Source organism: Gorilla gorilla, chromosome 20 (assembly GCF_029281585.2).
Source record: "Gorilla gorilla gorilla isolate KB3781 chromosome 20, NHGRI_mGorGor1-v2.1_pri, whole genome shotgun sequence".
NCBI lineage: Eukaryota > Metazoa > Chordata > Mammalia > Primates > Hominidae > Gorilla > Gorilla gorilla.
Window position 1 is genome coordinate 43797661 of NC_073244.2, and position 22558 is coordinate 43820218.

At 43.4% G+C, this 22558-nt stretch overlaps 1 protein-coding gene across 3 annotated transcripts in view; it reads left to right on the forward strand.

The window, feature by feature from the left end:
* TDRD12 (tudor domain containing 12) overlaps positions 1 to 22558 on the forward strand; it is a 107479-nt gene that overhangs the window by 48434 nt on the left and 36487 nt on the right. For 2 of the 3 annotated variants that reach the window (XM_019014390.4, XM_055368892.2), the window contains 5 exons: positions 2309 to 2406; positions 3012 to 3088; positions 6709 to 6789; positions 20059 to 20119; positions 20500 to 20604. In XM_019014390.4, coding sequence (XP_018869935.3) covers positions 2309 to 2406; positions 3012 to 3088; positions 6709 to 6789; positions 20059 to 20119; positions 20500 to 20604 — 422 coding nt within the window. Of the gene's footprint in view, positions 1 to 2308; positions 2407 to 3011; positions 3089 to 6708; positions 6790 to 20058; positions 20120 to 20201; positions 20470 to 20499; positions 20605 to 22558 lie in introns of those variants that run through there. The other variant, XM_019014391.4, reaches the window with a different exon arrangement.

The window sequence follows — 22558 nt, forward strand, 5'->3', positions numbered from 1 at the left end:
AATTTTATATATAGTTATACTTTCTAATGAAGTTTCAAGGTAATCATTGTCCTCACATCAAGAACGTCACATTTTCTTTTCTAAACTCCTCTTTTCATTTCTGTTCTGTTTTCTAAAATTTTAATTTAACTTGTTGTTTTGTAAATACATTTTGCACTCAGTTTTTCTTTTAAGTTCTTTGGAGTGGAATTGCTTGGGTTCGAATCCCAGATCTGTTCTTTATTAGCTGAAATAAACATGGGCAAGTTATTTCACCTTTCTGTGCTTGCTTTTCCTAATCTGAAAAGGGGGAAATAATTGTGCCCATAGAGAAATCACATGGAATTCAATAACGTACATGGTACCTATCACATAGAATTGAATCAGTTAATTCATATAAAGCATTTAGAATAGTTCTTGATATAAGTACTAAGTAGATGTTGATTATATAATTAATATTATTGTACTACTGGTTTATTTTTCTCATTCCCCAAATACATACTTCGTAGTTCTTTAAGTAGGGAGGTGTCTTTGTTCACGTTGCTGTAAAGGAATACCTGAGACAATAATTTAGCAAGAAAAGAGGTTTATTTGGCTCACAGTTGTGCAAGCTGTATAAGAAGCATAGAGCTGGCATCTGCTTATGGTGAGGCCTCAGGAAGCTTCCAATCATGGCAGAAGGGGAACAGGAGCTGCATGTCACCTGGCAAGAGAGGAAGAGAGAAAGTGGAGGGAGTGCTAGGCTATTTATTTATTTAGATTTTTTGAGATGGAGTCACACTCTGTCACCCAGGCTGGAGTGCAGTGGCACAGTCTCAGTTCACTGCAACCTCCACTTCCCAGGTTCAAGTGATTCTCCTGCCTCAGCCTCCCAAGTAGCTGGGACTACAGGTGTGCGTCACCACGCCTGGATAACTTTCATATCCAGGATTTCACCGTGTTCAACAGGCTGGTCTTGAACTCCTGACCTCAAGTGATCCACCTACCTCAGCCTCCCTAAGTGCCGGGTTTACAGGCATGCTGTTGCACTTGGCCTGTTTGGTTTCATAAATACTACTACTTCTTTTATTTCTTGGATATTTTAATTCAGTTTATTTGAAAGTCCTTTTCAGACAGATGTTTTATCTTCATATCGTCAGATGTGGATATTTCTCTCCCAATCTCCTTTTTTTTTTTTTAACTCTTTATGATGGCATTGAACTACTTTGTGGACTTAGTGATTTTTGTTTGAGAGCTTATCTTGCATGAACATTTCTCTCTTGGCGAATTTTAACTACCACCTCCACTCCTGGTTCCAGAGTTTATCTTTTTGGCTAAAAGGTTAATTACCTGATAATGTAATTCCAAACCAGAAGACCACATGACATGCAGACTTGGGTTCCAAATTACTTTAAAGAAGGGTTAGGGCATTTTATAATATTTCACATTTCTAGTGCTGCTGCTTATTTCAATGACTTATTTAATAGGTGAAAGGCATATCTTGTCATTTCAATTTGTGTTCCTTTTATTAATAGTAGGACACTTTTCTAGAATTGCCTCTGTATTTCCCTCATAAATGATTGCCGGGTAAAACAACAGCCATTTTATAATGCTCATGGGTTCTGTGGTCAGGAATTCGGAATGGGCATGGCAGGAGGGTTTGCCTTTATTCCACACTGTCCAGGGCCTCAGACAGGGAGACGTGAGGACTGGCGTTAACTAAGTGGGGGCAGTGATCTGAGGACTCAGGCACATTCTGGCAGTTGATGCTGGCTTTTGGCTGGGACCTCAGCTGGGACTCTTGTCCGAAATGCCCTGGCAGCCTTTCCATGTGGCTGCTTCCCCACAGCGTCATGGCTGGGCTTCAAATGTGAACGTCCAAGACCACAGATCCTGAGTATGTGGCCTTTTCGTAATGTCGCTTTAGAAGTCACGCAGCACCACTTCTGTGTTGGTTATGAGCCCACCCAGGTTCACAGGAAAGGATCATAGAGCCCACCTCTTGGCAGGAGGCAGAGTCACATTGTAAGAAGAGCCTGTGTGTTGGGAGATGTTGCCATGGTCTTCTGAGGGAAATGTCATCTGACAAGTTGGGAAAATATGATTGTGTTCCATTATTAGCTGGTATGGGAATTTTTAGAACATTTTAATTGTTTTTACAATAAAGGTTGAGACAAGATTTTAAAATTTAATCCCCTCAAGTAAGGTTTACTACAAATTCATATTCCATAAAAATGTAACATATTAAGATTTTATAATGGTATTTGCTTTTATTATATTCCTTTTTATCCTATTTTCTATTAATATCACTTTTTGGTGTAGCTTTTTTATTACCATTTTTATTTTGCAGACAAAGCTGTAAAATGTAATATGGATTCATTGAGAGATTCACCTAAAAACAAATCTGAAAAGAAACACCATTGCATCTCTTTAAAAGATACAAATAAGGTTGTATTTTAAAAATGTTCTTTAAATACAAAGTTCATATAGTGTTAATTTTCAAATTTTCTCTTTTGAAATCTATCTGAAACCAAAAATATGTTTTCTATTAAAAAATCGTTGGCCATAATAGTTTCCTTCATGAGAAAATATAGTTTGCTTGTTTGCTTATTTTGAAAGGAGAAAGTAGCTCCAGCTTCTTCATGTCAAGCTCTTGTTCTCGGCCTAGTTTTCTTTCTACAAAATTGGATATTGATCCTCCTTTTAATGAAGGTGTGAAAATCTGGGATTCCAGGGTATTGTCCTAGTGAAGTGCAAGTCTAATCTGCTCTCCGTCCCTTTGACAAGACAGGTTGAAAGTAATTGCAGGACATTTTAAATACTGACGATCTGGAATGCCAGCTGCCTGCCATTTGGACGTTTAATGTAGTGGTTATAGCGCTGGCATAATCACCCAGCTTTCCAGTTTTTTATCTCTATATCTCTGTCTGTGCATGAAAGCTGTCTGGGATGGTTGTTCATGAGAATAACTCTCATGGAATTTTGGTTCCAAAAGAATGTATATTATGTTGCTAGCATACACATTCTTTCTGAAGAAAATTTTTCTTTTACAGCGTGTTGAATCCTCAGTGTACTGGCCAGCAAAAAGAGGCGTAACCATATATGCTGATCCAGATGTACCAGAAGCAAGGTATGATTTGAAAATTCAAACTGGGTGTGGTGGCGCCTGCCTGTAGTCCCAGCTACTGGGGAGGCTGAGCTGGGGGGATCGCTTAAGCCCAGGAGGTCGAGGCTTCAGTGAGCTATGATCGTACCACTGTACTCCAGCCTGGGTGACAGAGTGAGACTCTTGTCTCTAAAATAATAATAATAATAATTCGGTGTAATTGACAAGAGACTTAAGAGTGATATTGTCTTATACAGTGTTCTATAAGATTGATGATTGGAAAATAGTCCATTTTCAAAGAGTGGCCCAGGAAATTTTGGTTAAACATATTAACTTAAAGGAAAAATGTGACACCTGGTTGGCAGCAAAGTTGACTGAAAACTGGTAGTGGCCCTAGAGTCTGTCTCCTGTTTGCCTTGTTGGACAGAGTTGTCCCTGTAAGGCAGGTCTGAAGATTGGCACGGAGTGGTCCTGATGAGAGGGATGGCCTCACATGGCCAGATGGCAGCACAGGGTGGGTGGTTACCCAGGGTGGAAAGAGAAGAATGTTTCGTGAGTATCAGAGGCTGGGTCTGTACTTTGTCCTCTTCAAGATACATGTCAGTGACATTAACAAAATTGCAGAAAGGATGTAATGTTGTACCACTTCTTGAATGGTCTAAGAACACACTTCCCCTCGTGTCGTGGACTTTATGCTGTGGTTGTCATATGTTGTACTTTTACATATATCATAAATGCTAGACTCTATCTCACTTTTATTTAAATAGTCAATTATATTCTAGAGAGAGTTAACTAACAAAAATATCTTCTCTCTTTACCTATGTGGTTGCATTGGTGTTCTTTACTTTTTGTGTAGCTCCATATTTCCATCTGGTATTATTTTCCTTCCACCTAAGGGCTTCCTTTAATATTTCTTGCATTGCAAGTCTGCTGTTGATGAACTCTTTCAGCTTTTTTTTTTTTTAAGTATTCATTTTAGGTTCATTTTGAAAAGGATACCTTTGCTAGGTGTAGAATTCTAGGTCGACAGCACTTTATTTAAAGATGTTGTCCCACTGTCTTCTCTCTTGCGTTGTTCCCAGCACTGCCTCTGCTGTCACCGGTGCCTTTGTTCCTCTGCTGTTTCCTCTGACTGCTTTTCAGATTTTCTTTTGATTACTGGTTTTAGCAATTTAATTATGATATACTGGCCAGGCATGGTGGCTCACGCCTGTATTCCTAGCACTTTGGGAGGCCAAGGTGGGCAGACCTCACCTGAGGTCAGGAGTTCAAGACCAAGTTCAAGACCAAGGCCAACATGGTGAAACCCCATCTCTACTAAAAATACAAAAAAGTTAGCTGGGTGTGGTGGCGGGTGCCTGTAATCTCAGCCACTCGGGAGGCAGAGGCATGATAATTGCTTGAACCCAGGAGGCGGGGTTTGCAGTGAGCTGAGATCACACCACTGCACTCCAGCCTGGGCAACAGAGCAAGGCTCCGTCTCAAAAAAAAAAAAAATCATAATATACCTTGCTGTCGTTGCTACCATATTTCTTATGCTTGGGGTTCATTAATGTTCTTCGTTTGTAGCTTTCTTACATCAAATAGTCATTATGTCTACAAATATTTTTTCTGCACCAATCTCTTTTTCCTCTCCTTTTAGAGACTCTGATGAAACAAATGTCAGATATTTTGATATTGTACAAAAAGTCCCTGAGGCTCTGTTCATTTTTTCAGCCTTTCAATCTTGCTATTCTGCAGATCAATGATTCTACTGATCTGTCTGTACATTCATTATCTTCTGTCATCCACATTCTGCTATTGAGCCCATCCTGTGAGTATTCTATTTATTATATCTATATTTTTTTGCGACAGGATCTTGCTCTGTTACCCAGGCTCTCAAGTGCAGTGGAGCAGTCATAACTCACCAGAGCCTTAAACTCCTGGGCTTAAGCGATCCTCCGGCCCCAGCCTCCCAAGTGGCTAGGACTGCAGGCATACACCACCACAGCTGGCTAACATTTTAATTTTTTGCAGAGATGGGAGTCTTGCTATGTTGCCCTGGCTGGTCTCCAACTCCTGAGACCAAGTGATCCTCCTGCCTCAGCTTACCAAAATATTAGGATTACAGGTGTGAGCCACTGTGCCCGGCCTATATTTCTTGTTTCTAAAATTTTCCTTGTTTTTTTTTCAAAAGTTTATATTTCTTTGCTGAGAACTTGTGTGTTTCCACTTGGGAGTGCTGGCCTTTTCTTCTTGTGGAGTGAGTGTCCAATGATTGCCACCCTGAGCCACCAGAGGTTGGCGCCTGCTGATTGTCGTTTCCCTTGGCAGTCGATCTGGTTTTCCTGGGCCCATGTGTGCTGAGTAACTTTGGACTCACTCTGGATATTTTGAATGTTATGTTGTGAGATTCTGGTTTCTGTTAACATTCTCTAGAGAGTGTTGGTTGGTGTCGTTTGTCTTAGCAGGAGGTCGGTACCTCCATGAGGTCCGGCCCTCATGTTCTGCCTTGCGAACTGTGGGTGGTGGTGGCCGTGTGAGCTCAGGCTCTGGGCCCTCGATGCTGCCTGGGTCCTGTTCTGCATCTGCTTAGCTTGGGGCGAGTCGGGGCTTGTGTTGGGTCATGAACCACCTCTCTTTCTTTTCAGAAATTTCCCTCACAGTTACCAATTTCTAGGGCCTCCTTCCCCGTATTCCTCTGGCCAGATAGTTTCTCTTGGAGACATTGGTGTGCAGTAATGTGGAATTGGGATACCTTGAGAATAAAACAAGTAAGGGAGAAAAAAGATGGAGATTTTCCTCACGCAGTCTTTGGACCACAGCTCCCATCTCCCAGTTCCTCTGGCTTCAGGTGCAGGTTTTCTCTCAGGGTTTAAGGTCACCACACTGCTGTTGCTGTTGCTGGGTGCAGCCCCAAGATCAGAGCTGGCCTTGGGGCCCGGTGAGGAAAGAAAAGAAAAACAATGGGGATTCCCCACAATTTCTGGTTTAAAGGGCTCCTCTTCCCCCTTCTCTGGTTTGAAAAAAGAAGTCTCTCCTGGAGATTCTGGCATCTGCACCTGCCACAAAGTCATCTTGAGGTCAACACAGAGACACAGAGAGAAAAAAGACAAGAAAGTCCTGGTGATTCTGTTTTTCAAGTGTTTGACTTCTCTCCCCTGCTGTTGGGGCCTCATCCAGAATCTCTAGTTGTTATCAGCAGGAGAGAGAGGCTGTGGCAGGCCTACTCCATCCTGTCCAGCACCAGCACCAGAAGTGTCAGAAGTGACTTTTATACTTAAAGGACTAAGCTCCAGTTCTCACAGAAATGTGCTTATGTAGATAAACCAGTTCCTCAGTGGTGCTTCTTAAATTTTTAATACAGAAAATAAGGATATTTTCAGGATTGGGGTAAAGGGGTTCACAATTTTTCATTTTTTTAAGAGACAGGGTCTTACTCTTGTCGCCCAGGCTGGAGTGCAGTGGCACAATCACAGCTCACTGCAGTGTCCAACTCTTGAGCTTAAGCGATCCTCCCACCTTGGCCTCCCAAGTTGCTGGGACTATAGGTGCACACCACCATGCCCGGCATTTTTTATTTTTTTTTGTCAAGATGGGGACTCACTATGTTGCCCAGGCTGCTGTTCACAAATTTTAATGATTTTTTTTTTTTTCATTTCTAGTGCTTTAAGTCAGAAGTCAAATGAGAAACCTCTTAGATTGACTGAGAAGAAAGAATATGATGAGAAGAATAGCTGTGTGAAGTAAGAATTTTTTCCTTGGCCTGAATTGTGTATTGAAATAATTACAATAAAATTATAAACGAGCAATCTACACATTTTATTATTAATTTCAAACCTGCATTCCCATCAAAAAATAAATGTACAGTATATCTCCTGTAGGGTTTGAGGTTAATTTTTGCTTTTCCATCCACTTGGGCACATTTTTCTGTTTAAAGCTTTGTTCCAGTGTAAGTAGTCATTTTCTACCTTGCCTTCTGGATCCTCTAGGTGAAGTGAACAGTGTCACAAATCAAATTAGATACAGTTGATCTTTTGGGGCTGTTGATGTTCTTTGGGTTGGTCTTTGCTTTCTTTCCAGTTCTCTGAGGCAACACTGCTAGAGAAACTGAGCAGTTTGCCTTGATTTTATACTTGTGTAATCTGTAAAATATTTACATACCAATTTTCGTTTTGAGACAAGGTCTTCCTCTGTCATTTAGGCTGAAGTGCAGTGGTGCAGTCACAGCTCACTGCAGCTTCGACCTCCTAGGCTCAAGCGATCCTCCCACCTCAGCCTCCCAAGTAGCTGGGACCATAGGCATGCACCACCATAACTGATTTACATATATATATGTATATATTTTTTTTTTTTTTGTAGGACGAGGGTCTCGCTATGTTACCCAGGCTGGTCTCAAAGTCCTGGCCTCAAATGATTCTCTTACCTCTGCCTTTCAGAGTGCTGGGATTGCAGGCATGACCACAGCTCCCAGCCTCATGCCATTTTTATACTTTTTACCATATTGGCCTCAACAGTTTTACATTCCAAGTAACTGTAGCTGCCCTGGAGCTCCCAGAGTGACAAAGTGTGAGACAGGTCAGAGGTGGGGAGGTCCTGCTGTTTCCACTGGTTGGCCTTGGGGGTTGGAGCCAGGGTGTGGACTCTGCAGCCTTGTGGGCTTCCCAGCTTCCCAGAGGCCATGCTGATGACCTGCCAGGGCTTCTTACCCCACAGGACACCACCCAGTATTTCAAGGGTGAGGCTTTGAAAGCTTCCACGAGCCCACAGAGTTGGGGATGGCTGTTGATGCACCTAACTGACACCCCCCTCCCAGGGCAACCTCAGCCGTAATACCCAAAGGTTTTGCTGTCACAGTGGTTATTTTCCTTGGAACAGAAGGCCTTGCATTATCCATACAGCCTATTTCTTTCTTTTATTATTTTCAATTATAACCTGGCAAATTAACCCTGGAATATTCTTTTTTTCATTATTTATTTATTTATTTCTTAATTGGAGACAGAATCTTGCTCTGTCACCCAGGCTAGAGTGCAATGACGTGATCTTGGCTCACTGCAACCTCCACCTCCTGGGTTCAAGCAATTCTCCTGCCTCAGCCTCCTGAGTTGCTGGAATTACAGGCGCCTGCCACCACGTCCAGCTAATTTTTGTATTTTTAGTAGAGATGGGGTTTTGCCATGTTGGCCAGGCTGGTCTCGAACTCATGACCTCAGGTGATCCGCCCACCTTGGCTTCCCAAAGTGCTAGGATTACAGGAGTGAGCCACTGTGCCCGGATGACCCTGGAATATTCTATTCCCTTTTATTTTCGTATTAAAAAGTTCTGTCTTGTCTCCTGTTCTGTTAAAATGCCGTTTACTTAGAACCCACTGATTAAACAATATCAGTTATCCTGTCAGTCTCCTGTGGGTTTCAGGGAACTTTGAGGTAATTCAAGATTAAACATCAAAGAAGGCTTTGAGTTCCTTAGGGACACAGGGATGACCTGGTGATCCTGGGACCCTCCCCCTTGACAGCGCAGAGGTCCTGCATTGGCTGCACTGCGTCCAAAGCCTGGGGAACCCTGTGCTGTCATTTCTGGCGAGATAGCCAAGGCAGCCTGGAGGAGAGGCACCCTTTCCTTAAGGATGGCCAGTCAGGGACCCACATTGCCGCATCCCCAAACCTCACTTGGGACTATGATAACGACTGTCACAATGTGGGCAGAGGGGCACAGGGACCTTGGCTCATTGCCAGGGGCCAGGTGTCCCACTAGCCTCCTCTGTGTGACACCTGTGGTTTTCTTTTCCTCTCTTTTTGTCTGGCTGATGGAGTTGCTCAAGCCTGTAAGTACCAGTAAGCGGTTGTATTTCTTTCTCCTCGGGCCTGTTCCTTCATATAACTCATTTGGAAACCCCCAAGTTACAGTACATTCTGGAAGAGGTCACCCCAGATGCAGTCTGCCCCATTCCAGGATCACATACCACCAGGATCCCCTTGGGAATCCTGGATACTTGGGTAGCAGAGGAAGTGGCGGGGCCCACACCCAGGTTTAAGGGCTCTCCTAGTGAAATTCTCTCTCTTAATCTTTGGGTGTTCAAGAGAAACTGCTCTGTTCTGCTAAGGGCTTCTGGAGGTGGCAAGGCAGCCTGGATTGGGCTGAGATCGTGTTTCTAAGCTGGCGCCAGCTTCCGCCCAGCCCGTGGAAATATGCTAGGTGGTGGGTGAGTCTCAACTCTGTGTGTTGACCCTCGCAGCATTATTTTCAGGAGGCTTTTGAACTTTGACAATGCAGCCATATGTGCTGCGGGGAGTACTTTCATAACTGATTAAGACGTCCTGAGCATAGGAGGGTGGAGTGGTACCTGCTTGCCACTCACGTCATCTCTGATATTTAATGTACCCTGGAGCTCTCTCTGCAGTTCTTTGTCTTTCCTTCTTCTGTGTCCCTCTTGCCTACTGTGATATTCATTCTTTATTCTTCTGTTGTCTTCCTTTAAACATTTTAACATCAGCCTACTTTGTACTGCCCACTGATTGAAGATGGAAAATTCTCCAAATATGCCCATTCTTTTTTTCTTTTCTTTTCTTTTCTTTTTTTTTTTTTTGAGACAGAGTCTTGCTCTGTAGCCCAGGCTTGAGTGTAGCGGTACGATCTCGGCTTGCTGCAACCTCCGCCTCTCGGGTTCAAGCGATTCTCCTGCCTCAGCCTCCCGAGTAGCTGGGATTACAGGCGCATGCCACCATGCCCAGCCAACTTTTTTGTATTTTTAGTAGAGACGGGGTTTCGCCATGATGGCCAGGCTGGTCTCGAACTCCTGACCTCAGGTGATCTGCCTGCCATTAGCTTCCCAAAGTGCTGGGATTACAGGCATGAGCCACTGCACCTGGCCCAAATATGCACATTCTTTGTGATACCATTTCAATGTCTGAGTCTGAACAGCAGTGCATGTCGAAGCCTGGACTGAAATGCCCTTCACACAAGCTGCTGAGTCCAGGGTCAGACACTGTCCTTCCAGACCCGAGCCCTCTGCCAAAGAACACAGTGAGTGGTGAGGACGCGGCTCTGTTGTACAACCCTTCCTCCTCCCTCTTGAAATCACACCCACACGTCTGTTCTTCCCATGACCCCACTCTCCCCGCATCATGATTCCGGTGAGATGAGTGTTCATTGTCCCCGGGCTGTGAGCAGGTGAGTGCTGCGGAGCTCTGCAGTCACACAGCACGGCTGCTTCTCTGTTCTCACATAGCCTTTTGGTTTACCTGAAGTTAATAATTATCTTGTTTTTTTCTTTCCTTGGGTTTTTTTTTTTAATGGGGTCTCACTGTGTTGCCTAGGCTGGTCTCAAACTTCTGGCCTCAAGCAATCCTCCTGCCTCAACCTCCTGAGTAGCTGGGACTACTGTCTGCCACCATGCCTGGCTCACTTCCCTAAGTTTTTAATCTATCTTTTTTTTTTTTTTTTTGAGATGGAGTCTCGCTCTGTTGCCCAGCCTGGAGTGCAGTGGCGCGATCTCGGCTCACTGCAAGCTCCACCTCCCGGGTTCACGCCATTCTCCTGCCTCAGCCTCCCAAGTAGCTGGGACTACAGGCGCCCACCGTCATGCCTGGCTAATTTTTTTGTATTTTTAGTAGAGACGGGGTTTCACCATGTTAACCAGGATGGTCTCCATCTCCTGACCTCAAGATCCGCCTGCCTCGGCCTCCCAAGTGCTGGGATTACAGGCATGAGCCACCGCGCTCGGCCATTTTTAATCTATCTTAAAGATTCATCCCCAGAATTCTCCTCTGTTATCTAAACTCAGGTTCTCACTTGTGTGTCTTTGGACATCCCTCCAGACCCTTTCTGCCTGCTTTGGTTTGTGCCTGATATGTCCCGTGTTCATTGTCACCAACATCCTGAGATTCTCTGCATCTTTCTTGAATTGAATCTCCTCTTTTCCAGATCATCCATCTTCTTCTTACTTGGTTTACTCCCTTGTTTTGGTGGAGAGCATCCTTTAGTAGCTTTCTAGGAAGGGAGACACAAAACAAATTTTTTAGAGACTTTGCATAAATGCTTTTAGACTATCTTCACACTTGATCAATAGTTTGAGTATACATTTTGAAGACATTTCTACTTCTAATTTCTAGTGTAGAGACGTCCACTATATTCTGATTTCTTATTGTTTATATATGACTCCTTTTTTCTCTCTCTCTCTCTCTGGAAGCTTATAGGATCTTCCTTTGTTGCTGGTGTTTGGAAGTTTCCTGATGTTGTGCCTTGGTGTGGTTCTATTATTATGCTTGTCATTCAGTGGACCCTTCCAGTGTGTAGCCTCATGTCCCTTACCCCTGGGAAATTCTCTTGACTTTCTCGTTGTTCTCTTGTGCTGCGTGTTCTCTGTCTTCTTTTAAGAACCTCTGTGACTCGTATGTTGAACCTCCTGAACTGGTTGAGTAATTTTATAAAATATATTTTTCTTCTTTTTTTTAATTATACTTAAAGTTCTGGGTTATATGTGCAGAACGTGCAGTTTTGTTACATAAGTATACATGTGCCATGGTGGTTTGCTGCACCCATCAACCTGTCACCTACATTAGGTATTTCTCCTATTGTTATCCCTTCCCTAGCCCCCCACCCCCCACAGGCCCCAGTGTGTGATGTTCTCCTCCCTGTATCCATGCGTTCTCATTGTTCAGCTCCCACTTAGGAGTGAGAACATGCAGTGTTTGGTTTTCTGATCTTGTGATAGTTGGCTGAGAATGATGGTTTCCAGCTTCATCCCTGTCCCTGCAAAGGACATGAACTCATCCTTTTTTATGGCTGCATAGTATTCCATGGTGTATATGTGCCACATTTTCTTAATCCAGTCTATCATTGATGGACATTTGGGTTGGTTCCAAGTCTTTACTATTGTGAGTAGTGCCACAGTAAACATACATGTGCATGTGTCTTTATTGTAGAATGATTTATAATCCTTTGGGTATATGCCAAGTAATGGGAATGCTGGGTCAAATGGTATTTCTGATTCTAGATCCTTGAGGAATCGCCACACTGTCTTTCCATGATGGTTGAACTAATTTACATTCCCACCAACAGTATAAAAGCATTCTTGTTTTTCCACATCCTCTCCAGCGTCTGTTGTTTCCTGACTTTTTAATGATCGCCATTCTAACTGGCATGAGATGGTATCCCATTGTGGTTTTGATTTGTGTTTCTCTAATGACCAGTGATGATGAGCATTTTTTCATATGTCTATTGGCTACGTAAATGCCTTCTTTTGAGAAGTGTCTGTTCATATCCTTTGCCCACTTTTTGATGCCCACTTTTTGCTTTTTTCCTGTAAATTTGTTTAAGTTCTTTGTAGATTTTGGATATTAGCCTTTTGCCAGATGAATAGATTGCAAAAATGTTCTACCATTCTGTAGGCTGCCTGTTCATTATGATGATAGTTTCTTTTGCTGCGCAGAAGCTCTTTAGTTTAATTAGATTCTATTTGTCAATTTTGACTTTTGTTGCCATTGCTTTTGGTGTTTTAGACATGAAGTCTTTGCCCATGCTTGTGTCCTGAATGGTATTGCCCAGGTTTTCTTCTAGGATTTTTATGGTCCTAGGTCTTGTGTTTAAGTCTTTGATCCATCTTGAGTCTATTTTTGTGTAAGGTGTAAGGAAGGGGTCCAGTTTCAGTTTTCTGCATATGGCTAGCCAGTTTTCCCAACACCATTTATTAAATAGAGAATCTTTTCCCCATTGCTTGTGTGTGTCAGGTTCGTCAAAGATAAGATGGTGGTAGATGTGTGGCGTTATTTCTGAGGCCTGTGTTCTGTTCCATTGGTCTATATATCTGTTTTGGTACCAGTGCCATGCTGTTTTGGTTACTGTAGCCTTGTAGTAAAGTTTGAAGTCAGGTAGCATGATGCCTCCAGCTTTGTTCTTCTTCCCCAAGATTGTCTTGGCTATGTGGGCTCATTTTTGGTTCCATATGAAGTTTAAAGTAGTTTTTTCCAGTTCTGTGAAAAAAGTCAGTGGTAGCTTGATGGGGATAGCTTTGACTCTATAAATTACTTTGGGCAGTAAGACCATTTTCACGATATCGATTCTTCTGATCCATGAGCATGGAATGTTTTTCCATTTGTTTGTGTCCTCTCTTATTTTCTTGAGCAGTGGTTTGTAGTTCTCCTTGAAGAGGTCCTTCACATCCCTTGTAAGTTGTATTCCTAGGTATTTTATTCTCTTAGTAGCAATTATGAATGGGAGTTCACTCATGATTGGGCTCTCTGTTTGTCTGTTATTGGTGTATAGGAATGCTTGTGATTTTTACACATTGATTTTATATCCTGAGACTTTGCTGAAGTTGCTTATCAGCTTAAGGAGATTTTGGGCTGAGATGATGGGGTTTTCTAAATATACAATCATGTCATCTGCAAACAGGGACAATTTGACTTCCCCTCTTCCTATTTGAATACCCTTTATTGCTTTCTCTTGCCTGATTGCCCTGGCCAGATACTGCCCTTTCTCTTGCCTGATTGTCCTGCCTTTCCAATACTATGTCAAATAGGAGTGGTGAGAGAGGGCATCCTTGTCTTGTGCCAGTTTTCAAAGGGAATGCTTCCAGTTTTTGCCCATTCAGCATGATATTGGCTGTGGGTTTGTCATAAATACCTCTTATGTTGAGATACATTCCATCGATACCTAGTTTATTGAGAGTTTTTAGCATGAAAGGCTGTTGAATTTTGTCGAAGGCCTTTTCTGCATCTATTGAGATAGTTATGTGGTTTTTGTTGTTGGTTCTGTTTATGTGATGGATTACATTTATTGATTTGCATATGTTGAACCAGCCTTTCATCCCAGGGATGTAGCCGACTTGATCATGGTGGATAAGCTTTTTGATGTGCTGCTGGATTCGGTTTGCCAGTATTTTATTGAGGATTTTTGCATTGATGTTCATCAGGGATATTGGCCTAAAATTCTTTTGTTGTTGTGACTCTGCCAGGCTTTGGTGTCAGGATGATGCTGGCCTCATAAAATGAGTTAGGAAGGATTCCCTCTTTTTCTGTTGATTGGAATAGTTTCAGAAGGAATGGTACCAGCTCCTCTTTCTACCTCTGGTAGAATTCGGCTGTGAATCTGTCTGTTCCTGGAATTTTTTTTGGTTGGCAGGCTATTACTGCCTCAATTTCAGAACCTGTTACTGGTCTATTCAGAGATTCGACTTCTTCCTGGTTTAGTCTTGGGAGGGTGTATGTGTCGAGGAGTTTATCCATTTCTTCTAGATTTTCTAGTTTATTTGCATAGGTGTTTATAGTATTCTCTGATGGTAGTTTGTATTTCTGTGGGATCAGTGGTGATATCCCCTTTATCATTTTTTATTGTGTCTATTTTTCTCTCTTTTCTTCTTTATTCGTCTTGCTAGTGGTTTATCTGTTTTGTTGATCTTTTCAAAAAACCAGCTCCTGGATTCATTGATTTTTTTTTTGAAGGGTTTTCTGCGTCACTGTCTCCTTCAGTTCTGCTCTGATCTTAGTTATTTCTTGTCTTCTGCCAGCTTTTGAATTTGTTTGCTCTTGCTTCTCTAGTTCTCTTAATTGTGATGTTAGGGTGTCAGTTTTAGATCTCTCCTGCTTTCCCTTGTGGGCATTTAGTGCTATAATGTGTCCCAGAGATTCTGATGCTTTGTGTCTTTGTTCTCATTGGTTTCAAAGAACATCTTTATTTCTGCCTTCATTTCATTATGTATCCAGTAGTCATTCAGGAGCAGGTTGTTCAGCTTCCATGTAGTTGTGCGGTTTTGAGTGAGATTCTTAATCCTGAGTTCTAATTTGATTGCACTCTGGTCTGAGAGACAGTTTATTGTGATTTCTGTTATTTTACATTTGCTGAGGAGTGTTTTACTTCCAATTATGTGGTCAATTTTAGAATAAGTGTGATGTGGTGCTGAGAAGAATGTATATTCTGTTGATTTGGGGTGGAGAGTTCTGTAGATGTCTATTAGATCTGCTTGGTCCAGAGCTGAGTTCAAGTCCTGGATATCCTTGTTAATTTTCTGTCTCGTTGATCTGTCTAATATAGACAGTGGGGTGTTAAAGTCTCCCATTTATTATTGTGTGGGAGTCTAGATCTCTTTGGAGGTCTCTTAAGAACTTGCTTTATGAATCTAGTTAGCTCTTCTTGTTGAATTGATACCTTTACTATTATGTAATGGCCTTCTTTATGTCTTTTGATCTTTGTTGGTTTAAAGTCTGTTTTAGCAGAGGCCAGGATTGCAACCCCTGCTTTTTTTTTGCTTTCCATTTGCTTAGTAGATCTTCCTCCATCCCTTTATTTTGGGCCTATGTGTGTCTTTGCACGTGAGATGGGTCTCCTGAATACAGCACACCGATGGGTCTTGACTCTTTATCCAATTTGCCAGTGTGTGTCTTTTAATTGGGGGCATTTAGGCCATTTACATTTAAGGTTAATATTGTTATGTGTGAATTTGATCCTGTCATTATGATGCTAGCGGTTATTTTGCCCATTAATTGATGTAGTTTCTTCATAGTGTCGATGGTCTTTACAATTTCGCATGTTTTTGCAGTGGCTGGTACCAATTGTTCCTATCCATGTTTAGTACTTCCTTCAGGAGCTCTTGGAAGGCAGGCCTGGTGGTGACAAAATCTCTCAGCATTTGCTTGTCTGTAAGGGATTTTATTTCTCCTTTACTTATGAAGCTTAATTTGGCTGGATATGAAATTCTGGGTTGAAAATTCTTTTCAAGAATGTTGAATATTGGCCCCCACTCTCTTCTGGCTTATAGTTTCTGCAGAGAGATCCACTGTTAGTCTGATGGGCTTCCCTTTGTGGGTAACCTGACCTTTCTCTCTGGGTGCCCTTAACATTTTTGCCTTCATTTCAACCTTGTGAATCTGATAATTGTGTGTCTTGGGGTTGCTCTTCTCGAAGAGTATCTTTGTAGTATTCTCTGTATTTCCTGAATTTGAATGTTGGCCTGCCTTGCTAGGTTGGGGAAGTTCTCCTGGATAATATCCTGAAGAATGTTTTCTAACTTGGCACCATTCTCTCCGTTGCTTTCAGGTACACCAATCAAACATAGATTTGGTCTTTTCACATAGTCCCATATTTCTTGGAGGCTTTGTTCATTTCTTTTTACTCTTTTTTCTCTCATCTTGTCTTATCACTTTATTTCATTAATTTGACCTTCAATCACTGATATCCTTTCTTCCACTTGATCGAATTGGCTGTTGAAGCTTGTGCATGCATCACGAAGTTCTCGTACTGTGGTTTTCAGTTCCATCAGGTCATTTAAGCTCTTCTCTACACTGGTTATTCTAGTTAGCCATTCATCTAACCTTTTTTCAAGGTTTTTAGCTTCCTTACGATGGGTTAGAACATGCTTCTTCAGCTCAGAGAAGTTTGTTATTACTGACCTTCTGAAGCTTACTTCTGTCAACTCATCAAACTCATTCTCCATCCAGTTTTGTTCTGTTGCTGGCGAGGAGTTGTGTTCCTTTGGATGAGAAGAGACGTTCTGGTTTTTGTAATTTTCAGCCTTTCTGCTCTGGTTTCTCCCCATCTTTGTGGTTTTATCTACCTTTGGTCTTTGATGTTGGTGAGCTACAGATGAGGTTTTGGTGTAGATGTCCTTTTTGTTGATGTTGATGCTATTCCTTTCTGTTTGGTAGTTTTCCTTCTAACAGACAGGCCCCTCAGCTGCAGCTCTGTTGGAGTTTGCTGGAGGTCTACCCCAGACCCTGTTTCCCTGGGCGGAGGCTGCAGAACAGCAAATATTGCTGCCTGATCCTTCCTCTGGAAGCTTCATCCCAGAGGGACACCGACCTGTATGAGGTGTCTGTCGGCCCCTACTGGGAGATGTCTCCCAGTCAGGCTACACATGAGTCAGAGACCCACTTGAGGAGGCAGTCTGTCCATTATCAGAGCTCCAGTGCCGTGCTGGGAGAACCACTGCTCTCTTCAGAGCTGTCAGGCAGGGACATTTAAGTCTGGAGAAGCTGTCTGCTACCTTTGGGTCAGATATGCCCTGCCCCCAGAGGTGGAATCTAGAGAGGCAGTAGGCCTTGCTGAGCTGCGGTGGGCTCCACCCAGTTTGAGCTTCCCTGCTGCTTTGTTTACACTGTGAGCATAGAACCACCTACTCAACCTCAGCAATGGTGGACACCCCTCCCCACACCAAGCTCCCCTGTCCCAGGTGGATCTCAGACTGCTGCGCTAGCATCAAGCAAGGATCTGTGGGTGTGGGACCCACCAAGCCAGGCACAGGAGGGAATCTCCTGGTCTGCTGGTTGTGAAGACTGGGAAAAGCACAGTATTTGGGCAGGAGTATACTGCTCCTCCAGGTACAGTCAGTCATGGCTTCCCTTGGCTAGGAAAAGGAAACCTTTCCCCTTGTGCTTCCCAGGTGGGGCGACACCCCACCCTGCTTCAGCTCACCCTCCATGGGCTGCACCCACTGTCCAACCAGTCCCAGTGAGATGAACCAGGTACCTCAGTTGGAAATGCAGAAATCACCCATCTTCTGCATTGATCTTGCTGAGAGCTATAAACTGGAGCTGTTCCTATTTGGCCATCTTGAAAGTGCCTGCTCTTTTTTTAATCTCTTTGTCCTTTTGCTTTACTTTTTTTTTTCTTTTTTTTTGTTTTTTTGAAATGGAGTCTCGCTCTTTTGCCCAGGCTGGAGTGCAGTGGTGCAATGTCGGCTCACTGCATCTTCTGCCTCCTGGGTTCAAGTGATTCTCCTACCTCAGTCTGGGATTACAGGTGCCTGCCACCACACCTGACTGATTTTTGTATTTTTAGTAGAGACAGGGTTTCACTATATTGGCCAGGCTGGTCTCAAACTCCTGACCTCAAGTGATCTGCCTGCCTCGGCCTCCCAAAAGGCTGGGATTATAGGTGTGAGCCACCACACCCAGCCTGCTTTACCTTTTGGAATGATTTTACAATTTTGTCCTCTACTCATTTTATTGTGTTTTTTATTTCTAATATCACGTTTTTAATTTGCAAGGGTTTTCCTTTTGTTCTCTTTTCTCTTTTCTTTTTCTGACAGTGTCCTGTCCTCGTTTCACATATATGGTAGTTTCTCTCATTTCTCTAAGGAGACTAATGATTTTGGTGGGGGAGTTTTCTTCTCCCTACACTGTTTCTTTTTTTGCAGGGTGCATTACTCGGTTTTTAAGGTTGGAGGCTTTCCTTAGATGTCATGCAGTCCTTGATTGTCTGCCTGTATTTCAACGTAGAGGCCCAGTGAGCCGGTGAGGGTCTCTGAGTGTACCAAGCCTGTGGGCTGTGGGTCTCTCTGGGGAGCGAGCTGCTGTGAGTGCAGGGACCTCTGAATTCCATCCAGATGCCCAAGGGAAGGCTTCTCCTGTCTCTGGCCCCTGGGGCTAAAGACCTGCCTGTGTCCTGGGAGCTGAGTGGGAGGCACAGGCTGGGTCCCACTGTCCTGTGTGTGCTTAGCCTCCTTCTTTTCCGTTCAGCACCTCTGTTTGCAGCTAGGCCTACAGCCCTGAGTCCTGAGAGTTCTGCTTTATCCTCTCCAGAGAATCAGCCCCTGGCCTTCCTAGGGTTGGGGTGAGTGGCGGTCTGGTGTGGAGAAGTGTAAGGTGATGCAGAGGTTCCCCCCTCTGCTACATTGCTGCAGCCAGGGAGCCTGCCCCTAATTCCTAAGCTTTCTGAAGGTTGTTCTCTGCAGATAGGGTCAGGCCTCCCGTGGCTGGCTCAGAGTCAACTGTCTTGGGGCTGTTACCAGTTTGTCCATCTGTTTTTTAGCTTCCAACATTCTGTTCTGGAATATTGTCTCTAAAACATAGCTTTTTTGAAATGTGATTCATGTACCCTTTTTTCAAGTGTACAATTCAGTGATTTTTAGTGTATTCACAGAGTTTGCAACCACACAAGTAAGTGCATACCCATTAGCAGTCACCCTCCATTTTCCTCCCTCCACATCCTTTGGTAGCCAGCTGTCTGCTTTCAGTCTCTATGGGTTTGCCTGTTCAGGACATTTCATATCGATGGGATCATACGGTGGGTGGGCCTTGGTGACGCTGGTTTCATTGCACACACTGTTTCCAAGGCTCACCTCTGCCATATCATAAACTAGCACAGCATGCCTTTTCATGACTGACTTATATTCCATTGCGTGCATGGAGTGCATTTCACATACCCATTCATCAGCTGATAACAGTTGGATCTTGTGGCTTTTGCATTTAAAAATCCATTTACAGGGCCGGGCACAGTGGCTCACGCCTATAATCCCAGCACTTTGGGAAGCCGAGGCAGGCGGTTCACCTGAGGTCAGGAGTTCGAGACCAGCCTGGACAACAATGGTGAAACCCTGTCTCTACTAAAAATACAGAAATTAGCTGGGTGTGGTGGTGGATGCCTGTAGTCCCAGCTACTCGGGAGGCTGAGGCAGGAGAATCTCTTGAACCTGGGAGGCGGAGGTTGCAGTGAGCTGAGATCACACCACTGTACTCCAGCCTGAGTAACAAGAGCGAAACTCCATCTCAAAAAAAAAAGAAAAAGAAAAGAAAAAACGCGTTTACAGGAATGAGGCTTTAGGAAGGAGTGCAGTTTGCCATGTGTGTAACCCACCATCTTTATCTTGGAGTCCCTGCCATGTCTGTGCCTTGTGACTTCTCTGTGACTGCCACTGGCCTTACCCATGTTGGGGTTGGGCTGGATCTAGAGGAAAGCAGTTTCAAATTTCTTCTCCTCTCAGCAGAGGTGATTGTGGACAAGTCCTATCTGGTCTTGTTTTCTCATCCATAAAATAAAGATAGTAAAGTACACTAGTGGTTCCTGAGCTTGGCTGGGGCCCCTCAGATACTCTCAGGGGGACCTGGGCGGCAGAGTTGTGGCAGCACAGGTACAGGCCCTCATGCCTCATAAACCAAGCAGAACAGAACAGGCAGCAGTTGTACAGCTGAGCCTTGGGCTGTGCAGCCCCTGCTATCTCTGTCAAGGAAGAACTAAAAGAATAGCTCAACTGAGGAAACAAACACCTTTTTCTTCACATTCTTCTTTTAACTATCTTACAGATTACTGCAGTTTTTAAATCCTGATCCTTTGAGAGCTGACGGAATCTCTGATCTCCAGCAGGTATTACAGGCCCTAAAAAAAGTAAAATAAAAAGAGAGAAAAAACTGTTTATTCTTTAAATCCTTCTCCTTCCTCCCTCCAGACTTGAGATTAGAAGAGAAACTCCTTAGATGGGGGACTTAACCTGAAGACATCCTTTTAGAAACGACCGAATGGATTGTTGCTTCTGAGAAATTGTTCCTTGTTTTTTGGATAATAAACGATCTTCCTTTTGGTAGTTTGGTGGTTTTTTTTTTCTTTTTTTCTTTTTTTTTAAGTAAGCATATATACCCAGGTGTTTACATTGAAATCTGTATTTTCTTCATTTCTGTGAAGTTCTTGATCTCCTGTGCTGACGCCTCAGGGCAGACACTGGTTGTCTAATGCACACGTTCTCTCAGTTGCAGAAGCTGAAGGGCCTGCAGCCGCCCGTGGTAGTGCTGCGGAACAAGATCGAGCCCTGCTTAACCATTGATTCATCGCCGCTGTCAGCAGACCTGAAGAAGGTGAAAGTGCTCGTAAAACTGAATTTATCAAGAATGCCAACTTTTTCTAATAGAGAAGGATTTTGAAATAAATGGCTCTAAGGTTGCATTGTATAATTTCTTTGCTTTTGAAATTCTCTTTTTATTTGAGATTACAGGCATGAGCCACCACACTCAGCCTAATTTCTCATTTATTCTTAAATCCAAGTTAGCTTCTTAGAAGTGAGTGAGTGTGTGATTGTTTTGTGAGGCAGCCGCTGTGTAACTGTGAGCCCCTTCTGCAGTCAGGTTTCCAGGATGCCCGTGGACAGGGCTGTGGGAGGAGCAGCAGGCCACCAGGGCAATTGTAATGCACTCCGCTACCGTTCTTTTCAAAATTGTCTTACACACATATGGTTTCATTTGGAAAATTGATCATACATGTTTATCTACTTTTTTCCTGATTAAAAAAAGTTTAAAAAAATGTTTTTTAAGATAGGAAGCTAAAACAACCACAACAAATAGCATGAGAGAGAAGTGGACAGAGTCCGCAGTCTTAGAAGATGAAAGCAGGAGACAGAGTGTGGCTGCCTCTTCAGGGAAGGAGTGCTTTGCGAGGGGAGCGTGAACCACCAGCTCTGTCTTCTGAGCACCCACAGCCAGCTTGTATTGTTCTCAGCAGCAAGGTTGGAGGCTCTTTTTGGAGAAATTTGAATGGCTCTAGAGAAATGACCTTCAGATGATGCTATTTGGAATTCTCCCATGAACAGGGCCTGCTTGCCGCCCTGCCTTTCTGCAGTGAGGTGACACTCATGTGATGACAAGAGTCCCCAGAGCCTCCAGTTGGGCCTTAGTGTCTTGCTGTCCACCATGAACAGACATCAGGGATCATGGACATTTGAAGCCTTCACTTAAAAAAAAAAAAAAAAAGACCAGGCTGGGTGCATTGGCTCACACCTGTAATCCTAACACTGGGAGGCCAAGGCAGGCAGATCACCTGAGGTCAAGAGTTTGAGACCAGCCTGGCCAACATGGTGAAACCCCGTCTCTACTAAAAATACAAAAATTTGCCAGGCGTGGTGGTACATGCCTGTAGTCCCAGCTACTTGGGAGGCTGAGGCAGGAGAATCACTTGAACCTAGGAGGCGGAGGTTGCAGTGAGCTGAGATTGTGCCACTGAACTCCAGCCTGGGCAGTAGAGCAAGACTCCGTCTCAAAAAAAAAAGACCGAAACAAACTCTCAAGGAAACAAACAATGCAGTGAGGAGGAGAAAATGTTAGAGAATAAATATCCCCAGAGAGAATAAATATCCCCAGAGAGAAGACATTGCATCTCTAACAGCTTACTGTTAAAGGGATGTAATGTTTTTTCTCTCTGGGGATATTGAAAATAGGACATTTTAAAAAGGAACAGGCAGAAAAAAAGGTTCTTGGAAATTCAAAATATAGAAAAATATAAAAATCACTAGTATGTTTGAGATATAAAAGAGAAGCTAACTCAGAAAGTAGAGGAAAAAGGCAAAGAGATGGAAATAGGAGGAAAAATTTCTGAGGGTCAGTTTGAGGTCCGGTATCTGAAAATGGGATTTCTAGGAAGAATGAAGGAAGATGGTAGGACATTTTCTGAAGATTAACATAGGAACATTTTCTGGACCTAATGGACAAGAATTTCCAGATTGAGAGGGCCTACCCATCACAGGCCCAGCACAACTGCTGAAGAAAGAGATTCTGAAGCATCTAAGTTGAGGGAATCTAAAGATTATGAAGGCTTCAAGAGAGATGAAACTGGTCCTACACACTGGACCAGGAATCAGAATGGTTTCAGATGTCTCCACAGTGCACCAAATGAGCATTGATGTCAAAATTCTGATGAGGTCGGGTGCGGTGGCTCACGCCTTTAATCCTAGCACTTTGGGAGGCTGAGGCGCGGATTGCCTGAGCTCAGGAGTTCGAGACCAGCGTGGGCAACATGGTGAAATCCTGTCTCTACTAAAAT